At 45.3% G+C, this 22,596-nt stretch overlaps 1 protein-coding gene across 1 annotated transcript; it reads left to right on the top strand.

The window, feature by feature from the left end:
- Positions 1–3,472: 3,472 nt before the first annotated feature.
- Positions 3,473–22,596, top strand: KEL (Kell metallo-endopeptidase (Kell blood group)). The gene is made up of 18 exons (XM_046668968.1): positions 3,473–3,496; positions 3,796–3,937; positions 4,236–4,412; positions 6,076–6,200; positions 6,523–6,669; positions 9,954–10,016; positions 10,111–10,299; positions 10,543–10,691; positions 11,789–11,918; positions 18,161–18,271; positions 19,398–19,496; positions 19,744–19,821; positions 20,262–20,362; positions 20,541–20,651; positions 20,794–20,861; positions 21,084–21,253; positions 21,611–21,706; positions 22,435–22,596. Exons 1-18 carry the CDS (start codon positions 3,473–3,475, stop codon positions 22,594–22,596), a joined length of 2,142 nt encoding a protein of 713 aa, XP_046524924.1.

Below are 22,596 nucleotides of genomic sequence, written 5' to 3'. Positions count from 1 at the left end.
AGAAAACGAAGGCCACAACCTTCAAAAGGTAGAATTGGATATTTGAGAGATCGGAGACTACCAGCCCCTAAGGCAGTCAAGCAGTGAAAGATAGTTTAGAGAGTTTAGACAAGAGAAGATTCTGGCTGAGAAGAGACTTCCAAAGACAGAATTACAATGACTGAGAGGCCCAGTGGTGAAGGCTTTTGTTCAATTCCCAGTTCTGATAATTGTTGAGTTTATAACTTTGGGCAAGTTTATTGTACTTCCATGTATCTCAGTTTTCTCATCTGTAAAATGGGGGAAGTAATAGCTCTTATCTCCCTCACAGAGTTACTGTGAAGACTGAAGAGAAAATATATATAAACAAAGCATTCATTCTAGTCCTGGCACATTGGAAGTGCTCAGTAAAAAGCAGATACTATTATTATTTTTTTGATATTCTCATGGTATCACACGAAAGATCCCGGAATTAGAATAGCCTGGACAGAACAATTAAAGCAACCAGAAGGCAGTGTCTGCAAAGATAAATGTGTGCCCGCTCTACAAGCCTGTGGCTGTTAACTGGAGCTCTCTTTGCTGCTAAGAGCTGAGTGATGACTGCTGCCCTGGAGGTGCGTGGTATGACTGGGCATGGCTGCTGTGATGACTCACTGCAGAGTAGGACATGGGAGATAAGGAGAGTTACGCTCCTGAGGCAGCTCCCAGAACAGAGGTTACTTTGCCTGCAGGAGGCAGCAGGGTAGGGAGGGGTGGACTGGCAGTCATGTCGCCATATCTCCATGGTTGGCTCAGCTTCTCCAGTAGGGAGAAAACATCAGCTCAGGCCATAGTGGCTGTTTATAAGGCTAATGTCACACAGCACACTTGTGCCTCAACTTGCTCTTATCTAATCTGAATTGGCCTTATTATCATTTCCCTAGAGAAACGTCAATCCAGAGGATTTGATTAGCAGAAAAGGAGTGGGAAGGGAAACAGATGTGAAGGAAGCTAGAAATTCATGGGTAGAATATCAGACTTTCTGGAAGGGACAGTAGTAGAGAAGGCACAATCAGTTTCTATCTAAACAGACCCTAAACCTCCAAAATCCTGAATCACCTTTTTGCTCTCAAGGTGATCCCTATTCCAAACCCTTAACCAAAATTCCACTTTTTCTATCACTGGTATCACCATTCTCCTGGTCATCCAGAAATGAAACCTGAAACTCATCTGTGACTGTTATACCCACCTCTGCATCCCATCACTTTCCATGACTTTATTTTCCTCCATAAAATTTTTCTCTTCATGTATTTCCCTCCCCTCTACCGTCATCCTGGGCAAGGCCCTCACTTTGTCATTCCTGTACCCCTAATCTAGCCACTGTGTCTCTTGTCTTTTATCTAATCAATCCAGATGCCCAGGACCACACCAACCTTTTGTAGATATTATTTTCATCATGTCAAATTGTCACAGACTAATTGCCTGGGAGAACTCAGGGGAGATTTCAGAAGCATTTGAGAAAAAAACTGTTTTTCTCTCTTTGTTAGGTTAAGAGATGCAATTGACAACCACCCTGAACCAGACCAAGTCTCACCAAAAGAATGATGCCTTTGACATTTGCCTCATTTTTAATGCTAAGATCTTCCCTCAGGGAGGAGCTTAGGCCTTATTACCATAACATGCAGTTTATAAAGGAGCATGTTTTCCAGCTGAGCTTGTGCAAGCGAATACCCACCTCTCCCTTTTGAATATTCATTCTCCATCTGAAGTAAAATGCCCCTGCTGTCCTGTGCTCAGGGACAGTCACGAAGGTGGAAATGATTCTATGTGGCCTCCTATTTGCTGCAAATATACTTTACTTTGTGTGACAACTACTACTGGTGGAGAGTCTGATTTTAACTCACCAGGAGACAAACCTACTTTGGTTCTGTAACAAAACCCTTCCTCAAAAGCCTTCAATTCCTTTTTTCCTAATGTGCGAAGTCCTGACTTTTCTTCATGACTTTCACGATACTCTATAATATGGCCCCCATCAACATAGTAGCTTATTCCACTTCTCCAACCATGGAGCCATCCTTACCCCCATCCTGACAATGCACCATAGCCTGGTGCTGATGTAATCAGGAAATATTGCCAAGATATCATTAATGTGACTATCCTAATAAATCCCATTTTGCCTGGAATGGGGAAACAAGGGAGAGAGGTGAAATACCTTCTATCAGGATGGTGTTCCTTGAGACCCCAGGTAAGGGCTCAGTATGACATGGGAAAGAAAGTTTCTGGCTTGGAATGCAACTCATTCCTACATATTAAGAAGCATCTGAGGTGAATGAGAAAGGAAAAAGGACATTATCTCTGCCGCTAAATAATCCACAATCAATAGGGAGATGAAGATGAAAGCCACCTGTGTAACAGAATGCAGAATGGAAGAAAGAGAGGCTCAGAATTCCTCATTCCTTTGCAGAAGGTAGGCAAAGGCAAATAGTATTCTCATTTTCTAGGTGACAAAAGTAGCTTACCTGCCTGAGAGTTTAAGTGGCTTATTTACTGTCACAGGGCTAATAATTAGCAGATTAGAATCTCCTACTTTGTGGTCTTTTTCATGCACTGCTCTGCTTGCATCCATTAGGGCTATGACACATCCAGAGAAGTGATCAAGCATGCTGGTGGTAGGGGAGTGGGCACGGAGCTGTGAGACCTCCTGTGTAAGGTGGTATTTGACCTGAGAATAGAAGGACCCAAGAGGTTTCAATCATAGAACAAAGGAGAGAAGAAGGAATATTTCATAAATAAAAAACTCCATGAGCAAAGCCACAGAGCAGGGCAAGAAGAACCACCCAAAGGCAAGATTGTTTGGGGAGTGAAGACTCCCTCTCACCCCTGAGAAGTTGAGATAAAGGAGGAGGGCAGGCCTGGGTGTCTCTTGACTGATAAACAGGCTCCACCCAGAGGCTAATAGTGTGTATATGGGGACGGGGGTGTCTAGTGGCAGAAGTGCCCCTTCTCCAGGAAGAAGGAACTGGGGTTAGGGGTAGGAGGGAGGCCGTTTCCTGAATGCCACTCCTCAGACTCAGCACCTAGTGCAGAACCAGGAAGGATTCTGGGAGCCAGAGAGGACAGACAGAAGGCAAGTTCCCTGGAGAAAACCATTACCTTTTGGAGTCAGATGCCTAGGGTGGGGGTTGGGGGTGGCTGTCGTGTGCAAATGCCCTGCCCCCACCAGAGAGGAGGGAATGTGAGGCTTGGAGAGTAGAAACGGGAATGAAGGGAGTTGATGGGAGAGGAAGGGAAGTCATGATACATCCAGGGGAGAGGTTCATTCTGAAGCCCATCTGGGAACATGCACTGGGATGAAAATATGTGTGTGGTCGGGGTGGAGGGTAAGGAGGGGGACGCGTCAAAATTACCTGACACAACTCTCTTTAATGGACCCCTGTCCCTGAATCAGCTTCTCTCTCCTCCATCCTCACTCAGTTCAGGAGGGTGGAGAGGCGGACTGAGACTGGTGCATGGAATGGCGACTCTCCGGAGGCAGGAGGTACGTGATCCCCTTGACATGCATGGGGCAGATTTATGACATCTTTTCCAGCTCTAACATCCCACAGACACTCTCCCCCTCACAGCCTGCTTGATCCTTACCCAAGACAGGCAACAGCCCTGTTTTTCTATCTCCCAGAGTTTTGAAGAGGACTGGGTTTAGGGAGAATGAAGAGAGTTATTTTTGTCCAGAGGTGCCCTAGCACTAACTAATTCTCTCTTCTCTCCCCTTCCTTTTCCCCCACCTCTCCCTCCTCATCCCCTTCCTATTGTGTTTTCACTTCCTGGTTCCCTTCACAGAGGCCTCTAGGAGAGGAGCCCCCCACTGAAAGGAGCAGAGTGTGGGGCATGGTCAGGAGGATGCTGGTGCTTGTCCTGATTTTGAGTCTGCTCCTTGGTTCTTCTGTGCTCTTGTTCTACATCTTCGGGAGCTGTGGCCCTCGTAAGCAAGATCCTGGAATCCCCCCAACCCTGTCAGCCCTCCCTCCGTCCTGGGCCCCATCTGTCTGTCTGTCATCCTGAGGCTCCAGGCTCACTGACTTACTCACCATTCGTCCTGACCCTCCTGCTCCCCCTATTCCCTACTTCTTCCTTCCTGAATTTCACCCCTGGCCACCAGTTAGATCTTTTCCCTCTCACCAGGGTCTCTCTCCTTTTTCCTCACCTGGCTTTCCTTTGCCTAGCCCCTTGGGGGAGCCATTGTCTCTCTCTCTTTCCCAGCTCTGAGGTTTTCCCCACAGGTCCTTGTGAGACGCGTGTGTGTTGGGATCTCCTGGCTCGTTACCTGGCCTCTGGTAATACCAGTGTGGCTCCCTGTACCGACTTCTTCAGTTTTGCCTGTGGACAGGCCAAAGGGATCAGTAATTCTTTTCAGGCTCTTGCAGAGGAGAACAAGAACCGACTTCGGAGAATACTGGGTAAGGAATGCAGGGTGGAAGATTCTCTGTGCCAGTGCGTGACTCTGAGTCTAGAACCCAGTGTGGTTGGGGGACAGCTGATTTGCACCATCCTCAATGGGCTCTCAGGGAACTGCCTCAGTTTGCTTCTCTGTCACTGTAACTTTCATCTTGGCACCAACACTCTTCAATCTCTTCTGGCCCCTCTCTTCATCTTTTCTTTACCTAATCCCTGTCCTTTTTCCTTTGCCATTTATCCATGATTACTCTGTTCTCTCCAAGTTCTCCTTTTTACAAAGCTCTATCTTCTTTGTTATCTCCCCCAAATCTTCAGTTTCTATCCTATGCTGGTATCTTTCCCTACCAGCATCTCCTCAATACCTATTGCTCTTCAGTTCTTGTATTACTCTCATTCTCTAGCCTTCATACCCTTCTTGTCTTCTAATGTCACCTTGTCAGTGTAATCCTCTCCCTCCCATTGCTTCTAGCTCTCTTCTCTCACCATTATGTCCTGTTCTCCACTGAAACCTTGGACAATGGCATGTAAATTGAACTGGAAGAGGTGGGACAATGGGGATGGATGATTGGAGATGATGGTTGGAGGAAAGAAGTGGGTTAGTGGAGTGAGAAGTTATGGAGAGGGCTTTATCTGGTTGCATGTAAGGGAGAGAATACAGATAAGTACAAAGCTATGCTGGAAGAAAAGGAGAGCCAAGTTAAAAACACAAGTTAAGGAAGATTCCTATAGATTGTGACTGTGGAGAAGAGAAAAGAACTGAGAAGAAAACTATGAGGGAGGAACTGAGGCCATCTAGAAGGTTGGAAGTGGGTCCCTAGAAGGTGGTGGATGGTGGTAAGGATATGGGAATACAAATATATATGATAGGCATGCATTTCCAGTGTAGGGGAACCCAGAGAATGTGTTGACAGTATCAGTTGGAATTTGAGAGAAATAAATATATCTCTCTGCCCTCCTTCCAGTGATGGAGAAAGAGTGGAAGTGGGCTCTTCCTTGGTGGAGGGTCATGCTTCCAGTTAAGGCACAGAGATGAAAAGAAAAAATACGTTTAGGACAAATTCTACTAGCCACAATAGAATGAAAAGACTTCAGGGTAACTAAGGGAGAGATGTTCAATATTAGAGTGTGGATGAGTCCAATGGATACTTGTTTGGGTAATTGTCATGGGTCTGTTTGTTTCCTGGGATCAAAGAGTGAAGAGTCTGGACTAAGGGAGCCCGCCTTTGTTTCTTCTATGTGCTAAACCTTTCCTTATGAGTTTTCCTCTCTCCAATCCCTCAAACTTCTCTGGTTTCCTGAATCTTTCTAATTTCTTCATTCAGCTCCCTCCTGCCTTCCACTTCTATTCTTTCTCCTTTATCTTTATCTTACTTATTCTCATCTCTTCCTTTTCTTCCCTGTCTTTGCCTCTTTATTTTCTTTCTCATGTTTCCTTTATTTTCCTCATTGTCTTTTCCCCACTCCTTTTCCCTGCTCTTATTCTTACATCAGGTGGATCCAGTCCAATTTCCTGTTTTCTCAATTTTCCTCATCCCTCTATTTCTCACCTTCCTCCCATTTCCCAGAGAGTCTTCACTTTCTTTCCTATAAGCTCTCTGTCTTTACCATCCCTGCTTGTCTCTGTGCCAGCCCCACTCATTTAATTCTCCCATATTTCCTTTCTAGAGGCCCCAGGTTCCTGGCACCCGGGCTCTGGGGAAGAGAAAGCTTTCCAATTCTACAGCTTCTGCATGGACACAGATGCCATTGAGGCTGCAGGGGCTGGTCCCCTCAGACAAATTATTGAGGAGGTGAAACCGGGGGCATCAACTTCTCCCACATACATAATGCATAGGACCAATGTATGCTCGAGACTGCCATTTTTTTTTTCCCTAGAGGATGGGTGTCTCTCTTAGGGATCCCCATGTTTCAGAATCTCCAAGTTTTAGGAAATGGCAATGCCTTGTGGAAGTATTAGGACCTCGGGTGGTGGTAGAGAAAAAAGGATAGAGGTGGAACCCTAGAGAAATCAAAAGACTCAAGAGTAGAATTCAATAAGCAGCAGCTATTTGAGGAATGGGGGATGGGTCTCAGAGACTATACCCCTATGCTGAGCCCTGTCTCTCTTCCCAGCTTGGAGGGTGGCGAATTTCTGGTAGTTGGACTTCCTTGGACTTTAACCGAACTCTGAGACTTCTGATGAGTCAGTATGATCACTTCCCATTCTTCAGAGCTGATCTGCAACCTCATCCCACCCCTCCACACTTGCCAGTAATCCAGGTGAGGGATGCACTGGCAAAAATACCGTGAGAACTGGGCCTGCCTTGAATTCTAGATTATCATCTCTTAGAAAGAGGTTGAAAGTTGGGTAAATAGGACAAATACATAATGTAGAGAAGAGATCTACCTTTAGGGAAAATTATTGATGTGAGAGTCAGGGACACTAGGTGAGATTAGGGAAGGGAGCAGGGCCAGTTCTGGGAAGACAGATGTAGTTCTGTTGTTCCATTTTACTGCTTATCTAGATTACCTCAAGAACCTCTTAACTAATCCCTTATCTCCAGTATTGCCCTCCTCTTATTTACTCTTCATTTTTGCCAGAAGGACCTTTCTAAACCAAGAGCTAATTATGTTATCGTCTCTGTTTAAATGCCTTCAGTGCTTCACCAGGTCATCACAATGCAGTTCCTAATTCTTAGCAAAGCCTTGCAAGTCCTTTTGCATCTGACCCCTACACACTTCTCCAGCTTTATCTCCCCCTTCCACCCCAAGCCATGTTCACTCACTGATAGCTCGTACAATATTCCTCAGTTCTTTGCATATATGACTCCCTTTGACTACAGCATTACTCCCAATCCCCCACACTGAGCCTGGAAAACTTACATATTTTTCAAAGTTTGGCTTTGCTTATAATATCTCCCAGGAAATCTTCACTGACACCCTGGCTATGAGTTACGTAAACTGTTCTGTGCTCCCATTTTTCCACGCTCTCAGTGTTTAACACCATATTGAAGACTGTGAATCTCTTAAGAACAGGACCACACCTTATTCACCTTTGTTTCTCAGGATCTAGCACAGGGCCAGGCATCCAGAGGCCCACATGAGGTGTTTGTTGAACGAGTAAATAAATAAAAACACAGGAGGCATCAGTATTGCAGTAGGCAATGCAATGCTATAAATTTGGCCCCTACTCTCAAAAATCCCACAAAATTACAAAAGGATGAATATACAAGAAGAACTATAATCAGTATGAGACATTCTAAACTTCAGCTCTAAAGGATGTACACAGGAGTTTAACTGATATGGCCTTTACAGATTGGTTAAGAGCTGAAATGATTAAGGAATGACTCAGAGAGGGGAGGATGTGAGCTGAGCCTTGAAGCATGGTGGTTGTGAATCAACCACCTCTGTGGGGTCAGTGAAGAGGTGGGTCTGTTGAACAGAGGATTTAGGTATAACAGTGTAGTGCAGTGGGAGGTAAAAGTAAAACTGAGGACATGAAGTTGGGCCTGATTATTCCAGGCCTAAAACATCAGACAAAGGTGATAACTTTTAGCATAATAGAAAAAAAAAAAAAGAGCTACCAAGCCCTTGCAAATACGATGGTCATAATTTGAGCTTAAATAGAGTCACTGATTTGGGAGGTCAACCTGGAGATGTTGAGGAATCTAGATGAGCAATTTTGAGGTTCTGAACTAAGACGATTGTGGTAGAAATGGAAAGGAAAGGCCAGGCATGCGCATGTAGGCAACTTCATCCTAGTGGTAGTGGTCCATGGCGAGGACTTGATGACTGATTAAACATAAACAAAGGAGATGGAGGAATTGGAAAATGACCCCTCAGTTTTGATTTGGTGTGAAGAAGAGAAAGGTAGTTTCCATTAATTTGAGACTGGATGGACTCTACGGGGAAGAATAAGTAGAGAGAATGGACTACAGAGAGAGCACCCCAGTGAGGGGTGTGGGAGCAGAGAAGAGTAAGAACAGGTAGGGAGGTGGGAGTCAGACCAGTGCAGGTGACCCACAAAGACAAGGAGGAGCCAATTTAAGGAGGGAGGAGTCATCATTGATTCCAGAGATTTCCAAGCTCAGAAAATAAGGAATGAGAATTCAACATTGGAAACCTTCTAGAAGACAGTATCAAAACAGTTATAAAAATGGGCACAGATTGTACAGAGTTTAGGAGGAAGGTAAGGAAGTTGAAGCAGAGGCATAAATAACTTTCAGTTCTTTAAAGTTTGGACATAAAATGTGACAAAGGAAGCAAGTGAAAGTTTATTCAAGATAGGGGAAAAGTATACAGCTCAAGGTGGGTGTGGGATATTATAGTTGGAGAAGAAAAAAGAAAAGCGTAAGAGCAAAGATCTTCAGAATAGAATCAAGGACACAACAGTGCCAGAACTAAAGTGAGGAAAGGAAGGTGAGTGAGCTACCTGCCTAGGGTGCAAAATTTAAGAGGGTACCCAAAACTCAGTAATCAAGCTAAATAATGCAAAATAATAAATGCAAATGAATAAATAAATGCAAAAATCCATGATGAACAAAATATCAAGTTTTTATTCATTGTAGATTTTTTGAAAAAATAACGTTTTCTCCAAAATGTATTAAAAATACACTATGCATAAAAAAGAATGAAATCTTGCCATTTGTGAGAACATGGATGAACCTAGAGCGTGTTATGTAAAGTGAAATAAATTGAACAGAGAAAGACAAATACTGTATGATTTCACTTATGTGTGGAACCTAAAAAACAAAGCCAGAAAAACAAAACAAAACAGAAACAAATTCACAGATACAAAGAACAAACTGGGTCCCAGAGGGGAGAGGATGGGAGATGGGCAAAATGGATGGAGGGGATTAAGAAGTACAAACTTGCAGTTATAAAATAAATAATGCATGAGGATGTAATGTAGAGCATGGGGAATATAGTCAATAGTGTAATAACTTTGTACCGTGACAGATAGTTGTTAGATTTGTCGGGGGGCTCATTTCGTAATGTGTATAAATGTCAAATCACTATGTTGCACACCTGAAACTAATACAATACTGGATGTCAACTATACTTCCAGTTAAAAAAATACATTGTGGGTTGTCAGAAGAAAATCCACGATGAGCCAAGTTTTGCTATTTTATTCTACATGGATTTTTAGCATTCATTTTGATTTTTAAAAATATCAAGTAAGGTATTATTTATATTGATTACTGAGTTTTTAGTACCTCTTGAATTTTGCACTTGAGATGGATATCTCACTCCGCTAACCCTAGACCTGGCCCTAGAACAGGGAATGGTTCCCCTCAGGACATGGGCTATTATGCCTCTCTACCACTGAGCACCCCAAAACTGGCTGAAATACCCACCATCTCTCCACATTTCCATGTCTGGACTCTCCCCCACGCCCCTTACCCACCCCCCATCCCTCCCTCTCTTTGCACTCTCGCTCCTTCTCTAGTTCCTTTTTGTACCTTCTCCTAAGGCCATCTTCCATGGTATACTCTCCATCTCCCTACATCTGCCATCTCCTTCCTCCACACTCCCCACTTCTCTCCAGTCTCTCTTGTGTCCAGATATACCAGCCAGAGTTTGACCTTCCTGTCAAGCAAGAGCAGGAACAGAAGAACTATGCTCAGGTAAGATGGCACTGTGGACAAAGGTCCTGACCTCTGATTCTAGGAGAAAGGAAGGGGCTGCTGGTGGCTGTGACTGACATTGTCCCTCCCCTAGATCGTGCGGGAATACCTGACTTACCTGAATCAGCTGGGAACCTTGCTGGGAGGAGACGCAAGAAAGGTGCAAGAACATGCTGCCATGTCCATCTCCATTACCTCGCAGCTGCTTCAATTTCTGAGACCCCCGGAACAGCGACGGGCACAGGGAAAGCTCTTCCAGATGGTCACTATTGATCAACTGCAGGTGCCTTAAACCAGGGACTGGAGGAGGATGAGCATGGGATTCTCCCTCCCAAACTTTCTTGACCTCCTTGTATTCTTTCTGCTCATTCCCTAATTCCTTGCCATCCATAAGTTTTCTGGCTCCATTCTTTCCCCATCCTCCCTCCTCCCCAGGCCTTCTCAAACCCTGAAGGAGGGGAAGCCCGCTCTCCTGCCTCCAGTCCTCCTTCTTGGCTCCCTTCAGCCTTTGTATCTCTCCTCTAAGGAAATGGCCCCTGCCATTGACTGGTTGTCCTGCTTGCAAGCGATATTCACATCGATGTCCCTGAGCCCCTCCCAGCCCCTTGTGGTCCATGACCTGGAGTATTTGAAAAACATGTCACACCTGGTGGAAGAACAGCTGTCAAAGCACAGGTTTGCCCCAGGTGGGATTGGGGAAGTATGAGGGCAATGGAGAGACAATTTGAAGGCCCAGCAGTCTTACAAACAGAGGAGACGTTGGAGAATGCAGACTGGCAACAGCTATGCAGGAAAATGGGAAGGACCCAGGTATATGTAGGGGCAGAGAAGGGGTTAGTTGGAGGGCCCAAGAGGGAATGGAGGAAACAGGAGGTATGAGAGGCTTGGGGGCATGGGAAATGGAAAACACACACGAAATGAGGGACATAGGTCCCAGTGAGACACGGGGTTTGCTGAGGATAGAACGAAGCCTGTGAAGAGCCTCTGAGCTGTAGGAGATGCTGGAAAGCTAGTCACTGGGGACAACTCCAGCATATATGTCTTGTCAGCAGCTGAGGGATGTAGGAGGGAAGAGGAGGCATATGAGATGGGTGGGTAGAGGAGGTGAAAGCTAGGGGTGCTCTTGGGGGACAAACTGAGGGAAAGCCTATTTCAGGTGTGGTGAGATCATTCTGGGGCCCTTGTGGGAAAGGTCAGGAAGCTGGGGACTGTGGGGGACATTAGAATGAGACTCTGTGTTGGGATCTCTGCCATCCTTGATACCTGTGTGGCCACCCCCTGAAGACGGTGGCTTCCTTCCAGGGGCTTGGGCTCAAGGCACTTTTTCACGGTAACTCAGTGACAGCAACACCTAGAAATTCTTTTTGAGGGAAGCAAACCACCATTCATTCCAGTGTGAGCAGGTTTATGTAAGGGTAAAAATCACACCTGGTGAGAGAGTTACCTTCAGGGCAAAGAAAGTCTTGGATTCCAGCTTTGTTGTGCTTAGAAAACACATTTTAAGATGAGCTGAGATTTCTTGATTGTGAAAGTAGATGAATCTGTTTTGTTTAATCTTTTAAGTCCAGTCTTCATCTAGTTCCTTCTATCATTCTCCAACCCACACCAAGAAAAGCTCTTCTTGACTTGTTCCCATGTCAGACAGTGATTTTCTATAAATACAGAGGAAAAGGTGCTTCCCCTGAGTATCAAGGTGGCTTATACAAGGAGAGGCTTTTCTTGAGGGATCCCCAGAGCCCTGGAGTGTATGTGTGGGTCTCTTCTCTCCACAGGGACTTTCTGCAGAGCCACATGATCTTGGGGCTGGTGGGGTCCCTTTCTCCAGTCTTGGACAGTAAATTCCAGGAGGCGCATACTTTGCTGAACCAGAAACTACGGGAGCTGACAGAACGACCACCCTTGGTGAGCAGAGGAGGGGATGAATTCCTGTCTGAATGGGGGCTAGAAGAGTATCTGCCATTTTGAGGAATAAATATTAGCATATATCTCGCAGGGAGGAAGCATGAAGGCAGATGCCCCTCACTGTGTGGGCTTTCCATGGAAGCAGACAGGTTGGGCATACAATACTTACGTTGAGAATTGAGGTGCCAGGTACTAGACCTTTAGGCTCACATCTGGCTACCTCTGTGGCCTTTTGCTGAGTATTAAAGTTTAAATATAAAACTCTAAAATTATCAAGAACTGCTTTTCTTTTGTCATGACCCCTCAACTATTTGCCTAGTTATCCTAAGCTCTGTGATCTGAGGACCTGGACCTAAAGCTTAGGATTCACTGAGATGAGACACAAGTGTTGCAAGTAATGGCCTGCCCTCTGTCTAGGTGATTCCAATGTTTGATGTCCAAATTTCCTTCACAAAGAGCTCATCTCTGAAAACCGGTGAGATCCGTTGGGCCACACTGTGGGCTTCGTGGTGCAGATCCTGCTATGTCTGAGGAGAGGGCTACGTAGCAAATGCACTTAATTCACCAAAGCCTACTGTGTTACAGAAGATGTGGAGACACTCCTTTACTGAGGATTTTGAAATTCTAGGCTGGACACATCCAAATACATGTGGAGGCATCTGGAAGCTAGTTATGGCCCAATCTCAATGGAGGCCTCAGTGTAGTCTTGAAAAATCACTGTTGTTTTTTTTTTGTTTTGTTTTCATAATTTGTGGGCCATTTCTCTGCCTTGGAGAAACTCACTGCTTTGGCAACCTGGAACATCTGTGGAATTCAAAGAGGGGAAATGTATGCACAGGGACTGGAATGTAGTTATTGCTTACTAAGACTTTATAACGTACTAGACATTTTTCCAAGCCCTTTTGATATATGAGCTGACTTAATCCTCACAACAAATTCCATGAGGCAGGCACACCATTTTGTCCTTGTTTAATAGATGGGGAGATCGAGGTAAAAAAGTGAAGGAACTTACTCAAGGTAGTATAACTAGTGAGTTGATAGAGCTAGGATTAGAACTCCAGCAGTCTGGCTCCAGGGTCTGTGTGCTTAATCCTTGTGGGGTGGGGGCAAAGGGGGCGCACTCATCCTTAGGACTTTCACTCAGAGGAGCTAATCCCCAACAAGCTTTTGTCCATCCTTCCTCTTGACTCCAGTGAAGCAGAAAAGAGCCCCAAATCCTACTAGTTGGGATTGCAACAAAATTTTCTTGGTTGCTACAAAATCCCCGGCAACAACCAACTTCCTGTAAATCCCAGAACCACGGCGTGATGGTGCTTCTTGAAGACTGTAAGAGCGCTAACGTTAAAACTCACACTTAAAGAACTGAGAAGGCTAAAAATTGCTAGTCACCATGCTTTATATACTTACATATATCCTTTATATATATGATATACATCCTTATATATCTATTAGGATGTATAATTGTCCTTGGGCTTAAAAGCTGAATCAAGCTCTACCAACAAATAGTTGTGTGGCTTTGGGGAAGCCGCTTGACCTTTCTGGAACAACAGTACCAAATATGACACATAATAATAATAGCTGTTATACATTGAGTACTCTATGTCAGGCATTGCAGGGAACAGCTAGCATGAAAGATTTTATTTCATCCTCCCAGAAACACTCTGAGGTCCTCGGAAAAGGCAAGTAACTTTTCTAAGACCACACAATTCGTAAGCGAAAGAATAGACTCCAAAACATATCTGTGTGGCTCATGAGGCCATGTTTTTAACCACCTACTGTGCAGGATTGAGAAATAAGTGGGTGGTACAGACAATGAGCTGGCAAATTCTTTCTATAAAGGTCAAGATAATAAATATTTTTATCTTTGTGTTCCATACAGTCTGTGCTGCAACTACTCAACTCTGTCCTTGTAACACAAAAGCAGCTGTACGCTAAGTAAATGAAAGGGTGTAGCTGCGTTCCAAGAGAACTCTGGTTTAGACAATAGATGCTCTTGGAGTTCCTAAGAGGGAGAGATCAGGGTGAGTTTGAATAACCAGTGAGACCTCTGTACGGGAGGTAGGATGGAAGCAAAGTCTAGAGAGTTGAAGGGATTTTCTGGCAAAGAAAGGGATATCATTTCATTGGGAAAAGGCCTAGAGCAGGCTAGGTAAAATTTAGTGCAATATGAAGAATCCGCCTAGTAGCTGAGAAGACATGATTAGGTTTGCATAGAAGGCTGTGTCTGTCGCTTCTGGAGTATGCCCCAGGTGTTAGGAATCAGCAAGAAAGCCAGTGCAACTGGAAGAGAGAAAGCAAATAGGATAACAGTAAGGAAAAAATCAGAGAAAGAAGGAGGGGACCATGCAGGGCCTGGGAGGGCACTGTAAGGACTTTGGCTTTTCTTTCCTTGAAATAGGGGCTCGTAGGACTTATCTATTTTATGTTTTAAAAGAATATATTTTGAAGGTAAGCAATCGGATTTCTGACAGATGTGTGGTGTGAGAGGGAGAGTGGAGTCAAAAACATTACCAAGATTTTGGCCTTGATTAGACCAAAATTTATGGTTCTATCCAATGTGTATCAATTACAGATTTCTAACCATATTCTTCTGGGTGAATTCTACTTTATAGTGCCCTTATTCAGAAAGACTGCTAGGTCTCATTATCTGACCATATTTTTAAAATTAATTTGAATATATAGTCAATGAAAATAGCTGGTAAGACAGATCTTTCTCTTATTAAACTTGAGAAGCTGAGTTTTAGGCAGTAAAAGCAGGACTTCACATTGTGCTGGTTAGATGTGACGTATTTATATGTATTGAGCCCAACATCTCAATTTATTTGGATAATTTTAACGTTTATTTCAATCATCCATTATACTACCTTTCCTTTTCTACCTGGGGTCACTTGGAGTTTTATTTAGTGTATCTTCATCTAGAGCATTGTTAAGATGCTGAAGAAGGAAGAGCATCAGGTCAGGTTATTGAACACCTAGCTATAGATTCATCCATTCATTTATGCAACACAGATTCATTGAGCAACTATTGTATGCCAGACACTTCTCTAGGCGCAGTGAATGAAACAAACAAAAATCTCTGCCCTCAGACTGCTTATGTCCTGTGGAGGAAGAAAGACAATAAACTAAATAAATACAGTATGTTAGGTGGTGATAAGAGTTGTGGAGAAACAAAACAGGAAAGGGAGAGAGCGTGTGCTCGGTGGGGAGGGAGTGTGTTACAATTTTCAGTAAGATGGTCAGGGAAGCTCATGCTAACTTGGCGCCTTTAATCTTTGATGTTTCTTTATGCTTCAGTCAGCTGAGAATCTACTCAAATTACTCCATCGCCTGACATAGATTTCCCTATCTAATTCACAAGGACTTAATTTGTGGTTTTATCAAATGCCTTCTTGAAATCAAAATAATGCCAACAGAGTGGGGTAGCACTTTAGAATTTACAGAGTACTTTCTGTGTATTTCTTCACCTGATCTTCCAAGCAACTGCGTGAGGAAGTTGGAACAGGCCTTAGTCTCGTTTTGTGGCTCATGTAATTGAAGGACAGGTGCTTAAGTTAATAATCCACATATCGCAAATGTTGAATTCTCTGTTCAGAGGTAGCATTGAGGTGGTCCTTGAGGATGAGTCTGGCCTATGGATGTGTTTTGTTGGCTTTTAAAGCCTTTAGCAACTTTTAATTAGTCACCAACATTCAAGCTTTAGGAGATGGCATGCCGATAGTCAGATGTGAGCCTTGTGCAGCGCCGGGCCAGCCTTCTCCAGGGCAGCAATTGACTGGAGCTAAGTGATGCAGCTGGGTTCAGACAGGGTGCATGCTCTCATTTGTCATGGCCTCTTCACGTCCCGTGGTTCAGATAATGAACTGCTTCTCTCAGTTAGGCTACCTCATGGCCCCCATTGTAGTTTGTGACTCCTGGTCTATGGTATGTCTTAGTGTGGTAAACCATTTAACCAGAGAAATTATTATTTTGGCATTATTTGTGCTCAGTGATCCTACACTGGCCCTTAGCAGTTACACGTTATTCTCCAAGTGTTCAAATACAATTGGTTTAATGATTCATTCTAGAATTTTGCTTAGAAATTAGCATTAAGGATTCCCGGCTGGCCTGTAATCTCTAAAATCTGATTTCCTCCTACTGAAAATTGGATAAACTTTTGCTTCTATCCAGACTCTTAGGATTTTCCCTGACTTCTATCATTTCTCATATATTATTCATGGTTCTAAGGTTATATCTTCAACTTTTTTTCTGTGTCCTAAAATTAATGTACTGAGCCTCATTATCTTGGGTTTGAAGCATTTCTTCCATCCTCTATATTTTGGTGATGATTTTTTCCCCTCCCTCTATTTCTCTCTTTCTTTCTCTATTTTCAGTATGTATGGTATACTCTATTATTCTGTGTCTTGAGAGACAGCACAGATACTCACAACTCCCAGCAGATGAATATATAACCTGTCAACCTCCACCCCTGAGGCCTACATTTATTTATAGATTCTGGAAATTACTTTCCTGCTCACAGCATATGTGACCCAGCACAACTGTGACCAAAAAAATCCCAGAATTGCACAGGGGTGAGTAATGGGTAATCTGAGGTGGCATCTATGCTCTCCAGTAACCAGTTCAGGGCCTGCCATGGACCAGATTATGGGGACAGGCATAGAAAGGCTATTGGAGAAATGGGCAGGCACCAACAAAAGGAATCAGGAAACAACTCAAGAACCGGGAGGTATGGAAAGGGAAGGCAGATCCATGCTACCAAGCTCAAGGCTGATGCTGTTTGCTGCTGCCCCAGGTACAGCCCCAAAGCCAAGCTCCTCGGGAGGCCTGTGGGGGACAGACACTGAAGACGGTCAGCAGAGCCTGAACTTGACCCAGTCATTGCTATCAGACCCAGGTTTCCTTTCAGTTCATGTTTGCTTTTCACATCTGTGTTTCAGAGCTCCAACTAGTGCACTATAGAAAGTGTCTGAGTCCCTTCTCCTCACAAGAGGAGAAAGCCCTTAACAGGCCTCATGGTGTGGGGACAGGAACACAAAATTGTGGCAAACAAGTCTGGAGCAACCTCCAAAATAATAAATGTCCTTATAGGCAGAACTGGGAGTTCCTTCAGCAATGACAATCGTGGCCTTCCCTTTCTAGTTCCTCTTTTGTGGGAAGTCCCATAAACTCTCTCTCCAATCTTGGGACCAGAGAGCTTAGTGGCAGCCTAACTACCTTCTCTGTGAGGAGTAAGTAACTTACAGGAATGTAGTCTTGTGACTTCATTCACTTAACTCAAATTAGCACATGAGCTGGTCTTTCATAAATCCCAGCTCAGCTTTCCCTTAGGCCAGCTCCCTTATTCCTTGCCCCTGAATGTGTTTCTCCATCTGCCCTGTGTCATCTCTGGGCCGATACTTTGGTCAACTCTTCAAAGCCATCCAAACCCACCCCAAAAACCTCCCCAGCATCCCTCTCTGGTGTTTCTTATTCTTTCCATCCTGCTGTTAAAAAAACACCCTAGTTGCCAAGGCCTTCTCGAGTTTTTGTCTGTCTCTCTGCCTTTGAGGTGGAAGATATCTATTGTCTCATCCTATTTTTCCTTCCCCGATTTGGCTGAAAGTTTCTTAGCTCTCTGAATTCACAGATTTAGTATTTTATCCTCTTCTCGTACCAAACAATATGGCATCTAGAACACAATTTCATTCTGATAATTTTCTCTTTTATTAGACAAGATTCTACCATATGATCCACAACCACCATTTAGAGAGTGAGGGAAGCTGGTGGAAGGCAGGGAGGAATTACTTTCTCCAATTTCCATTTTAAGCAAAGAAGCACGGGAGGGTGAGAGTCATTGCTGGGCTCCCAGGGCTGTGTGTGCGGCGGGTGGGGATGGGGTTGGCAACAGACTTGTTAAGGTAAGAGGTTTGGCATCTAGTCCTCTCCTTCCCAGGAGCCCTTCAGTTCTCCAGAAGGATGCTCCCCAGAGGCCTTGCTTTCAAATTCAATTGGCAATAAACAAGGATGATTTGCCCAACTGAGGCACATGAGACTAATCCTGGAGGAGAACGTAAGCCCTATTTTGCTGAGCAGCAATAACCCCATGTGTATCACCAAAGGGGATAATAGAGTCAAGTGAGACAAACTCAGAAAGTCCAGAAAAGAGAGCCTCCTCTGGAGGTGAGATCTAGACAAGACTGGCCTGGGAAAATGGAGGAGGAAGAACCCTTGATGGGAGCCACTCATTCTAGCTTTTATCTCTGTAGCCCACCCACCCTCGATGGATGAAGTGCGTGAAGGAGACAGGAGACTACTTCCAGCCTACCCTGGCAGCCTTGTTTGTTCGTGAGGCCTTCAGCCCGAGCACCCAAAGTGCTGTATGTGAGGGCTCTTCCCAGGCTATGTCCCTCCACCTCCTTCCACTCAACCATCCACTCCTAATTCTGTTGACTTTGTCCTTCTTGATGGTATGTGTGGTCAGGGAATCAGTCACAGAGAGAGGGTTCACTATGAGAGAGAACCCAAAGGAGGACATGCTGCATCTCGAGGGTCTGCACAGTTTAGCTATGGGACACAAAGTGTACACAATATAAACTAACTTGAACAAGTCACCCAACTTTCCTGCTCTGTCCCTTCAACCATAAAATGAGAAAATTGAACTCCATGACCTCTTATCTGTGATTTTTTAACAACACGTGAAACGACGTGAGAAAGGAATGACATAAGCTTAAGAAATGCAGATAAATACTGAACACTTTTTTGAGTGCCTACCATGTGTCCGGTACTCTTGTAAACACTCTGCATGAACTACTTTAATTCCTAGTATCATCCCCACTTTATAGAAGAGAGAACGGAAGCACAAAGAAGTTAAGTAACTTGCCCAAGGTCACAGAGCTACCAAATACCAGAGTCGGGATTCAAACTCAGATTCCTGGTATTGTCATCCATTTTTCTCCATCAAGAAAAGATATACACAAGATGGTAGATGTTTGGGAAAGCGGTAACTACACAGTCATGTTATGAAGCCGAGAAGACTTCAGCTTGCTTAAGATCCCAGGAAGATGCAGAGAGGATATGCATGACTTGATAAAGAGAGTGTGAGGACAAGGGCCCTCAGGAGCAGAGAAGGGAATAATGGTTCTCTTCTTCCCTCCACCTTCTGAGCCCATTGCCTGGCCAAGAGTCAGGAGGATGTCTCCCTCCTCTTGGAGGTTGATATCTCCCCACAGAAAGGAACTGTTTCCCCTATTGACCCACATGCATGACCAGCTCCCACCTTCTCCTTCTGTGCTTGGCACTTCCTTTCTATTTCCACAGATCTTTGTACCCTGGGTTTTTGGTCAACTAGTAAATATTACTTTCCACTTTCTCTTTCTGAAATCTTCCCCCTTCTCTGCCAACTTCTCTGGGCCAAGGCCTCCTCCCAGAGGCCCAGTGGGCAGGACCCAAGACCGAGGCTGGCCTTGATCCTATTTCTCTATTCCCATCCCCTCATGCCCACAGGCCATGGAATTATTCACTGAGATCAAGGATGCCCTCATCACTCGTCTCAGAAGTCTTCCCTGGATGGATGAGAGGACCCAGAAAGAGGCCCAGGACAAGGTAAGGCCAGGAGAAAGAGACTGTGGGAATGAGCAGGGGGTGGAATTAGGTATCAGATCAAGAGATCGCAGTGACTGGAGGAGAGTTCAACAGGCACAAGGGCACACAGCAAGTATAGATACCACTGTGTGGCACACATACCCTAGGGACAATATAAAAGGCAGGGACAAGGGCAGTAAGCAGGAGAAATTCTGTCTGACAGACTCAAGGTAGCTAAGTTCCTTCTAACTTTTGTGTCTCTCCCCAGGTCACGCAACTTCAAGTAAAGATGGGGGCCCCAGAATGGGCCCTGGAGCCAGCACTGGCCAGACAGGAATACAACGATGTGAGTCCCTGCCCTTTCCAACTCCTCCTTAGTCCTCAACTTCTCACACCCCTGACCCACCTGAGTAGCAGACAATCCATTTTCCCTGGGTGATCCTAACCCACCCCTTCCTTACCCTGGGGCTGGCTGGGCTTTATGGATGAAGATCCACACTGCGGGTCTTCCTGGCAGAAGAATGGAAAGTTTTAGGTCATGATGAGTGTGTGCACACAGGCACACAAGCATTCTTGTGACTTGCCTGAGTGTGTTTATCTGTGTGCTGATATGTGTGAAGCTTGTCTGTACCAATCTGTGGTGGTGTCATTGTGCTGGTCTCCTCTGTACTGGGGATATCTGTGTGTCAGAGTTTATCTGTTTGGGTTCAAATGTACCCCTCAGGGCATGTCAACGTGCATCTCTATCTGTCTCTGTGTGTCCGAGTCACCTCCTGCCTCCTCCAGATACAACTTGGATCCAGCTACCTGCAGTCCCACCTGAGCTGTGTCCGATCCCTCCGAGCTAGAATTATCCAGAGCTTCTTACAGCCTTCTCCTCACCACAGGTATGAGAGCGAGGGAGACACGGACACTGCATTCCACAGATATCCATCAAAAATTCACACGAAAGCAAGCTGGGGTCTCAGGGAAACACGAACAGAGATAGTAGTTGGGAGGGACTGCGTATGTCTGGTGAGGAGGGCAATAAATGATGGAGCTGGTGTTCATATGCCCTTCCCCCAGGTGGCAGGTGCTTCCCTGGGAGGTCAATGCTTACTACTCAATATCTGACCATGTGGTGGTCTTCCCTGCCGGACTCTTCCAACCCCCGTTCTTTCACCCTGGCTACCCCAGGTATGGGCCATTCTCTGAGGGTGGGGAGGAAGTTTCCCAAAAGTGATGAAAAAATATTATGATGGATCGCACTTGTTGTTGGCGAATTGGAGTCAAAAACTTTGAAGGATTCTGGAGGTAAGACACACCGTTTTCTCTGCAGAGCTGTGAACTTTGGCGCTGCTGGCAGCATTATGGCCCATGAGCTGTTGCATGTCTTCTACAAGCTCTGTGGGTAACAGTGGGCCATTGGGAATGGGGCCATTGGGAATCCAGGTGAAGGCCCCAAAGGAGGCCGAGAGGAGGAGAAAGGGAGGTTATGCAAAGGCTCCAGGTGGGACAGTACTGAAACCTTTGCAATGCTCCTGGGAGCCAGCTCTGTCTGTGGTACCCCTATGCACTTACCCTTGCACCATACCTCACCATTTCATTCTCCTGCCCCATTTTCAACAGTACTCCCTGGAGGCTGCCCAGCCTGTGACACCCGTGCCCTACAGGGGGCATTGCTGTGCCTGGAGCACCTCTATGCTGCCTTTCCATTACCCAGAGGAGTCTCCTTCAATGGCTCCCGCACACTCCTGGAGAATGCTGCAGACACAGGGGGGCTAGTTATTGCACTAAAGGTAACTCACATCCTAAGGGTTAGGATCTCTTTTTGCCTGCAGAATAAACACTCTGTCCCCAAGTTTTCGTTCTACCACTTCTCATGCAAACAATACAAAGCTTTCTGGCCTTCACATTGCCACTGAACAGATGGCATCTTGGGGATGCCCCTCCTACACAATAGATCCCTCTTTTCTAGGATATCCATAGTTCTTCTGGCAAGTACATTTTCACCAGGCTCACACCAGTGTGTCAGTGCAGAACTTGGGGAAAAGGGCCATGAGCTGGTTTCGGGAGTTGTGTGTAGGGCATCAGACTTGCAAATGGCCATGGGTCTGGAGCCTAAGGACTACTCTCCATTGCACCCCCATATCTAGGCATATAGAAAGAGGCTATTATGGCACCGCGGGGAGACTGTCCTGCCCAACCTGAACCTCAGCCCCCAGCAACTCTTCTTCCGAAGCTATGCCCAGGTAGGCAGCTGCCAACTCTCACAGCGTGCTTCGTGTCAGATAAATACCCCATTGTTAATGCTCAAAGAATCTCTCTTCTATGTGACATCTTCTCCTAAATGCCCCCAGCCCTCTGATGCAGATGTGCCCACTGTCAGCCTTTCACACACACCCTCTCGGGACTTTGCTTTCATGCTACTACAAATTCATCTACCAAATTCAGCACCTCCAAAAAAAAAAAATGAAAAAATTACTTCCAAATCCCTCCCTGAGATGAGCCCAACATTTTTCTTCTCTCATTTCTTCTCCTAGAAATCCAGACCCCATAAAAATGACCCTTAATAAACTGTCTATAGACCACATTCCTCCTCAGAGACCTTGCCCCCAGGTGTGGGCCCCACCTGACATAACCCCTTAAGTACCATGTGTCCCTCAACAGGCACTGCTCCTAATTCCTCAGTGCACCTAAAGACCCCCTCACAGAGTTCTTTCAACACACCTCACCTCTCAGTTACTTACAAATGGTCTGATTACATGGCCAGGCCCTCCCCCAGACCCTACTGACAGATTAAATGACCTGCAAGTGGCAAATACTCTTCCTCTCTTTGCGAGACCCTTTGTTCCTATCCTTGCTCTCTTCTTTCTCTGATGTCCCTAGTCAGCTCCTAGTCTCCAGGTCTGCTTTGTCCTACTGACCCTGATCTACCCTGCTATTCTCCTTACCTGTGTGGACCTCTCTTCCTCCCCAGGTGATGTGTGGGGATCCCAGCACCCAGGATTCTCAGGACACTCACAGCCCTCCCACCCTTCGAATCCACGGGCCCCTCAGCAACATCCCAGACTTTGCCAGATATTTCCGCTGTCCACGTGGTGCCCTCATGAACCCTTCCAGCCACTGCCCACTCTGGTAA

Source organism: Equus quagga, chromosome 8, assembly GCF_021613505.1.
Source record: "Equus quagga isolate Etosha38 chromosome 8, UCLA_HA_Equagga_1.0, whole genome shotgun sequence".
Lineage (NCBI taxonomy): Eukaryota > Metazoa > Chordata > Mammalia > Perissodactyla > Equidae > Equus > Equus quagga.
This window is presented reverse-complemented; position numbering and strand designations above follow the sequence as displayed.

Bases quoted from the DNA above. Each gene is read 5' to 3' on its own strand.
- KEL (XM_046668968.1), top strand. From the start codon at position 3,473: ATGGCGACTCTCCGGAGGCAGGAG. The intron at 3,497-3,795 runs GTACGTGATCCC...TTCCCTTCACAG, and splicing joins CGACTCTCCGGAGGCAGGAG to AGGCCTCTAGGAGAGGAGCC. The intron at 21,707-22,434 runs GTAGGCAGCTGC...CTTCCTCCCCAG, and splicing joins TCTTCCGAAGCTATGCCCAG to GTGATGTGTGGGGATCCCAG.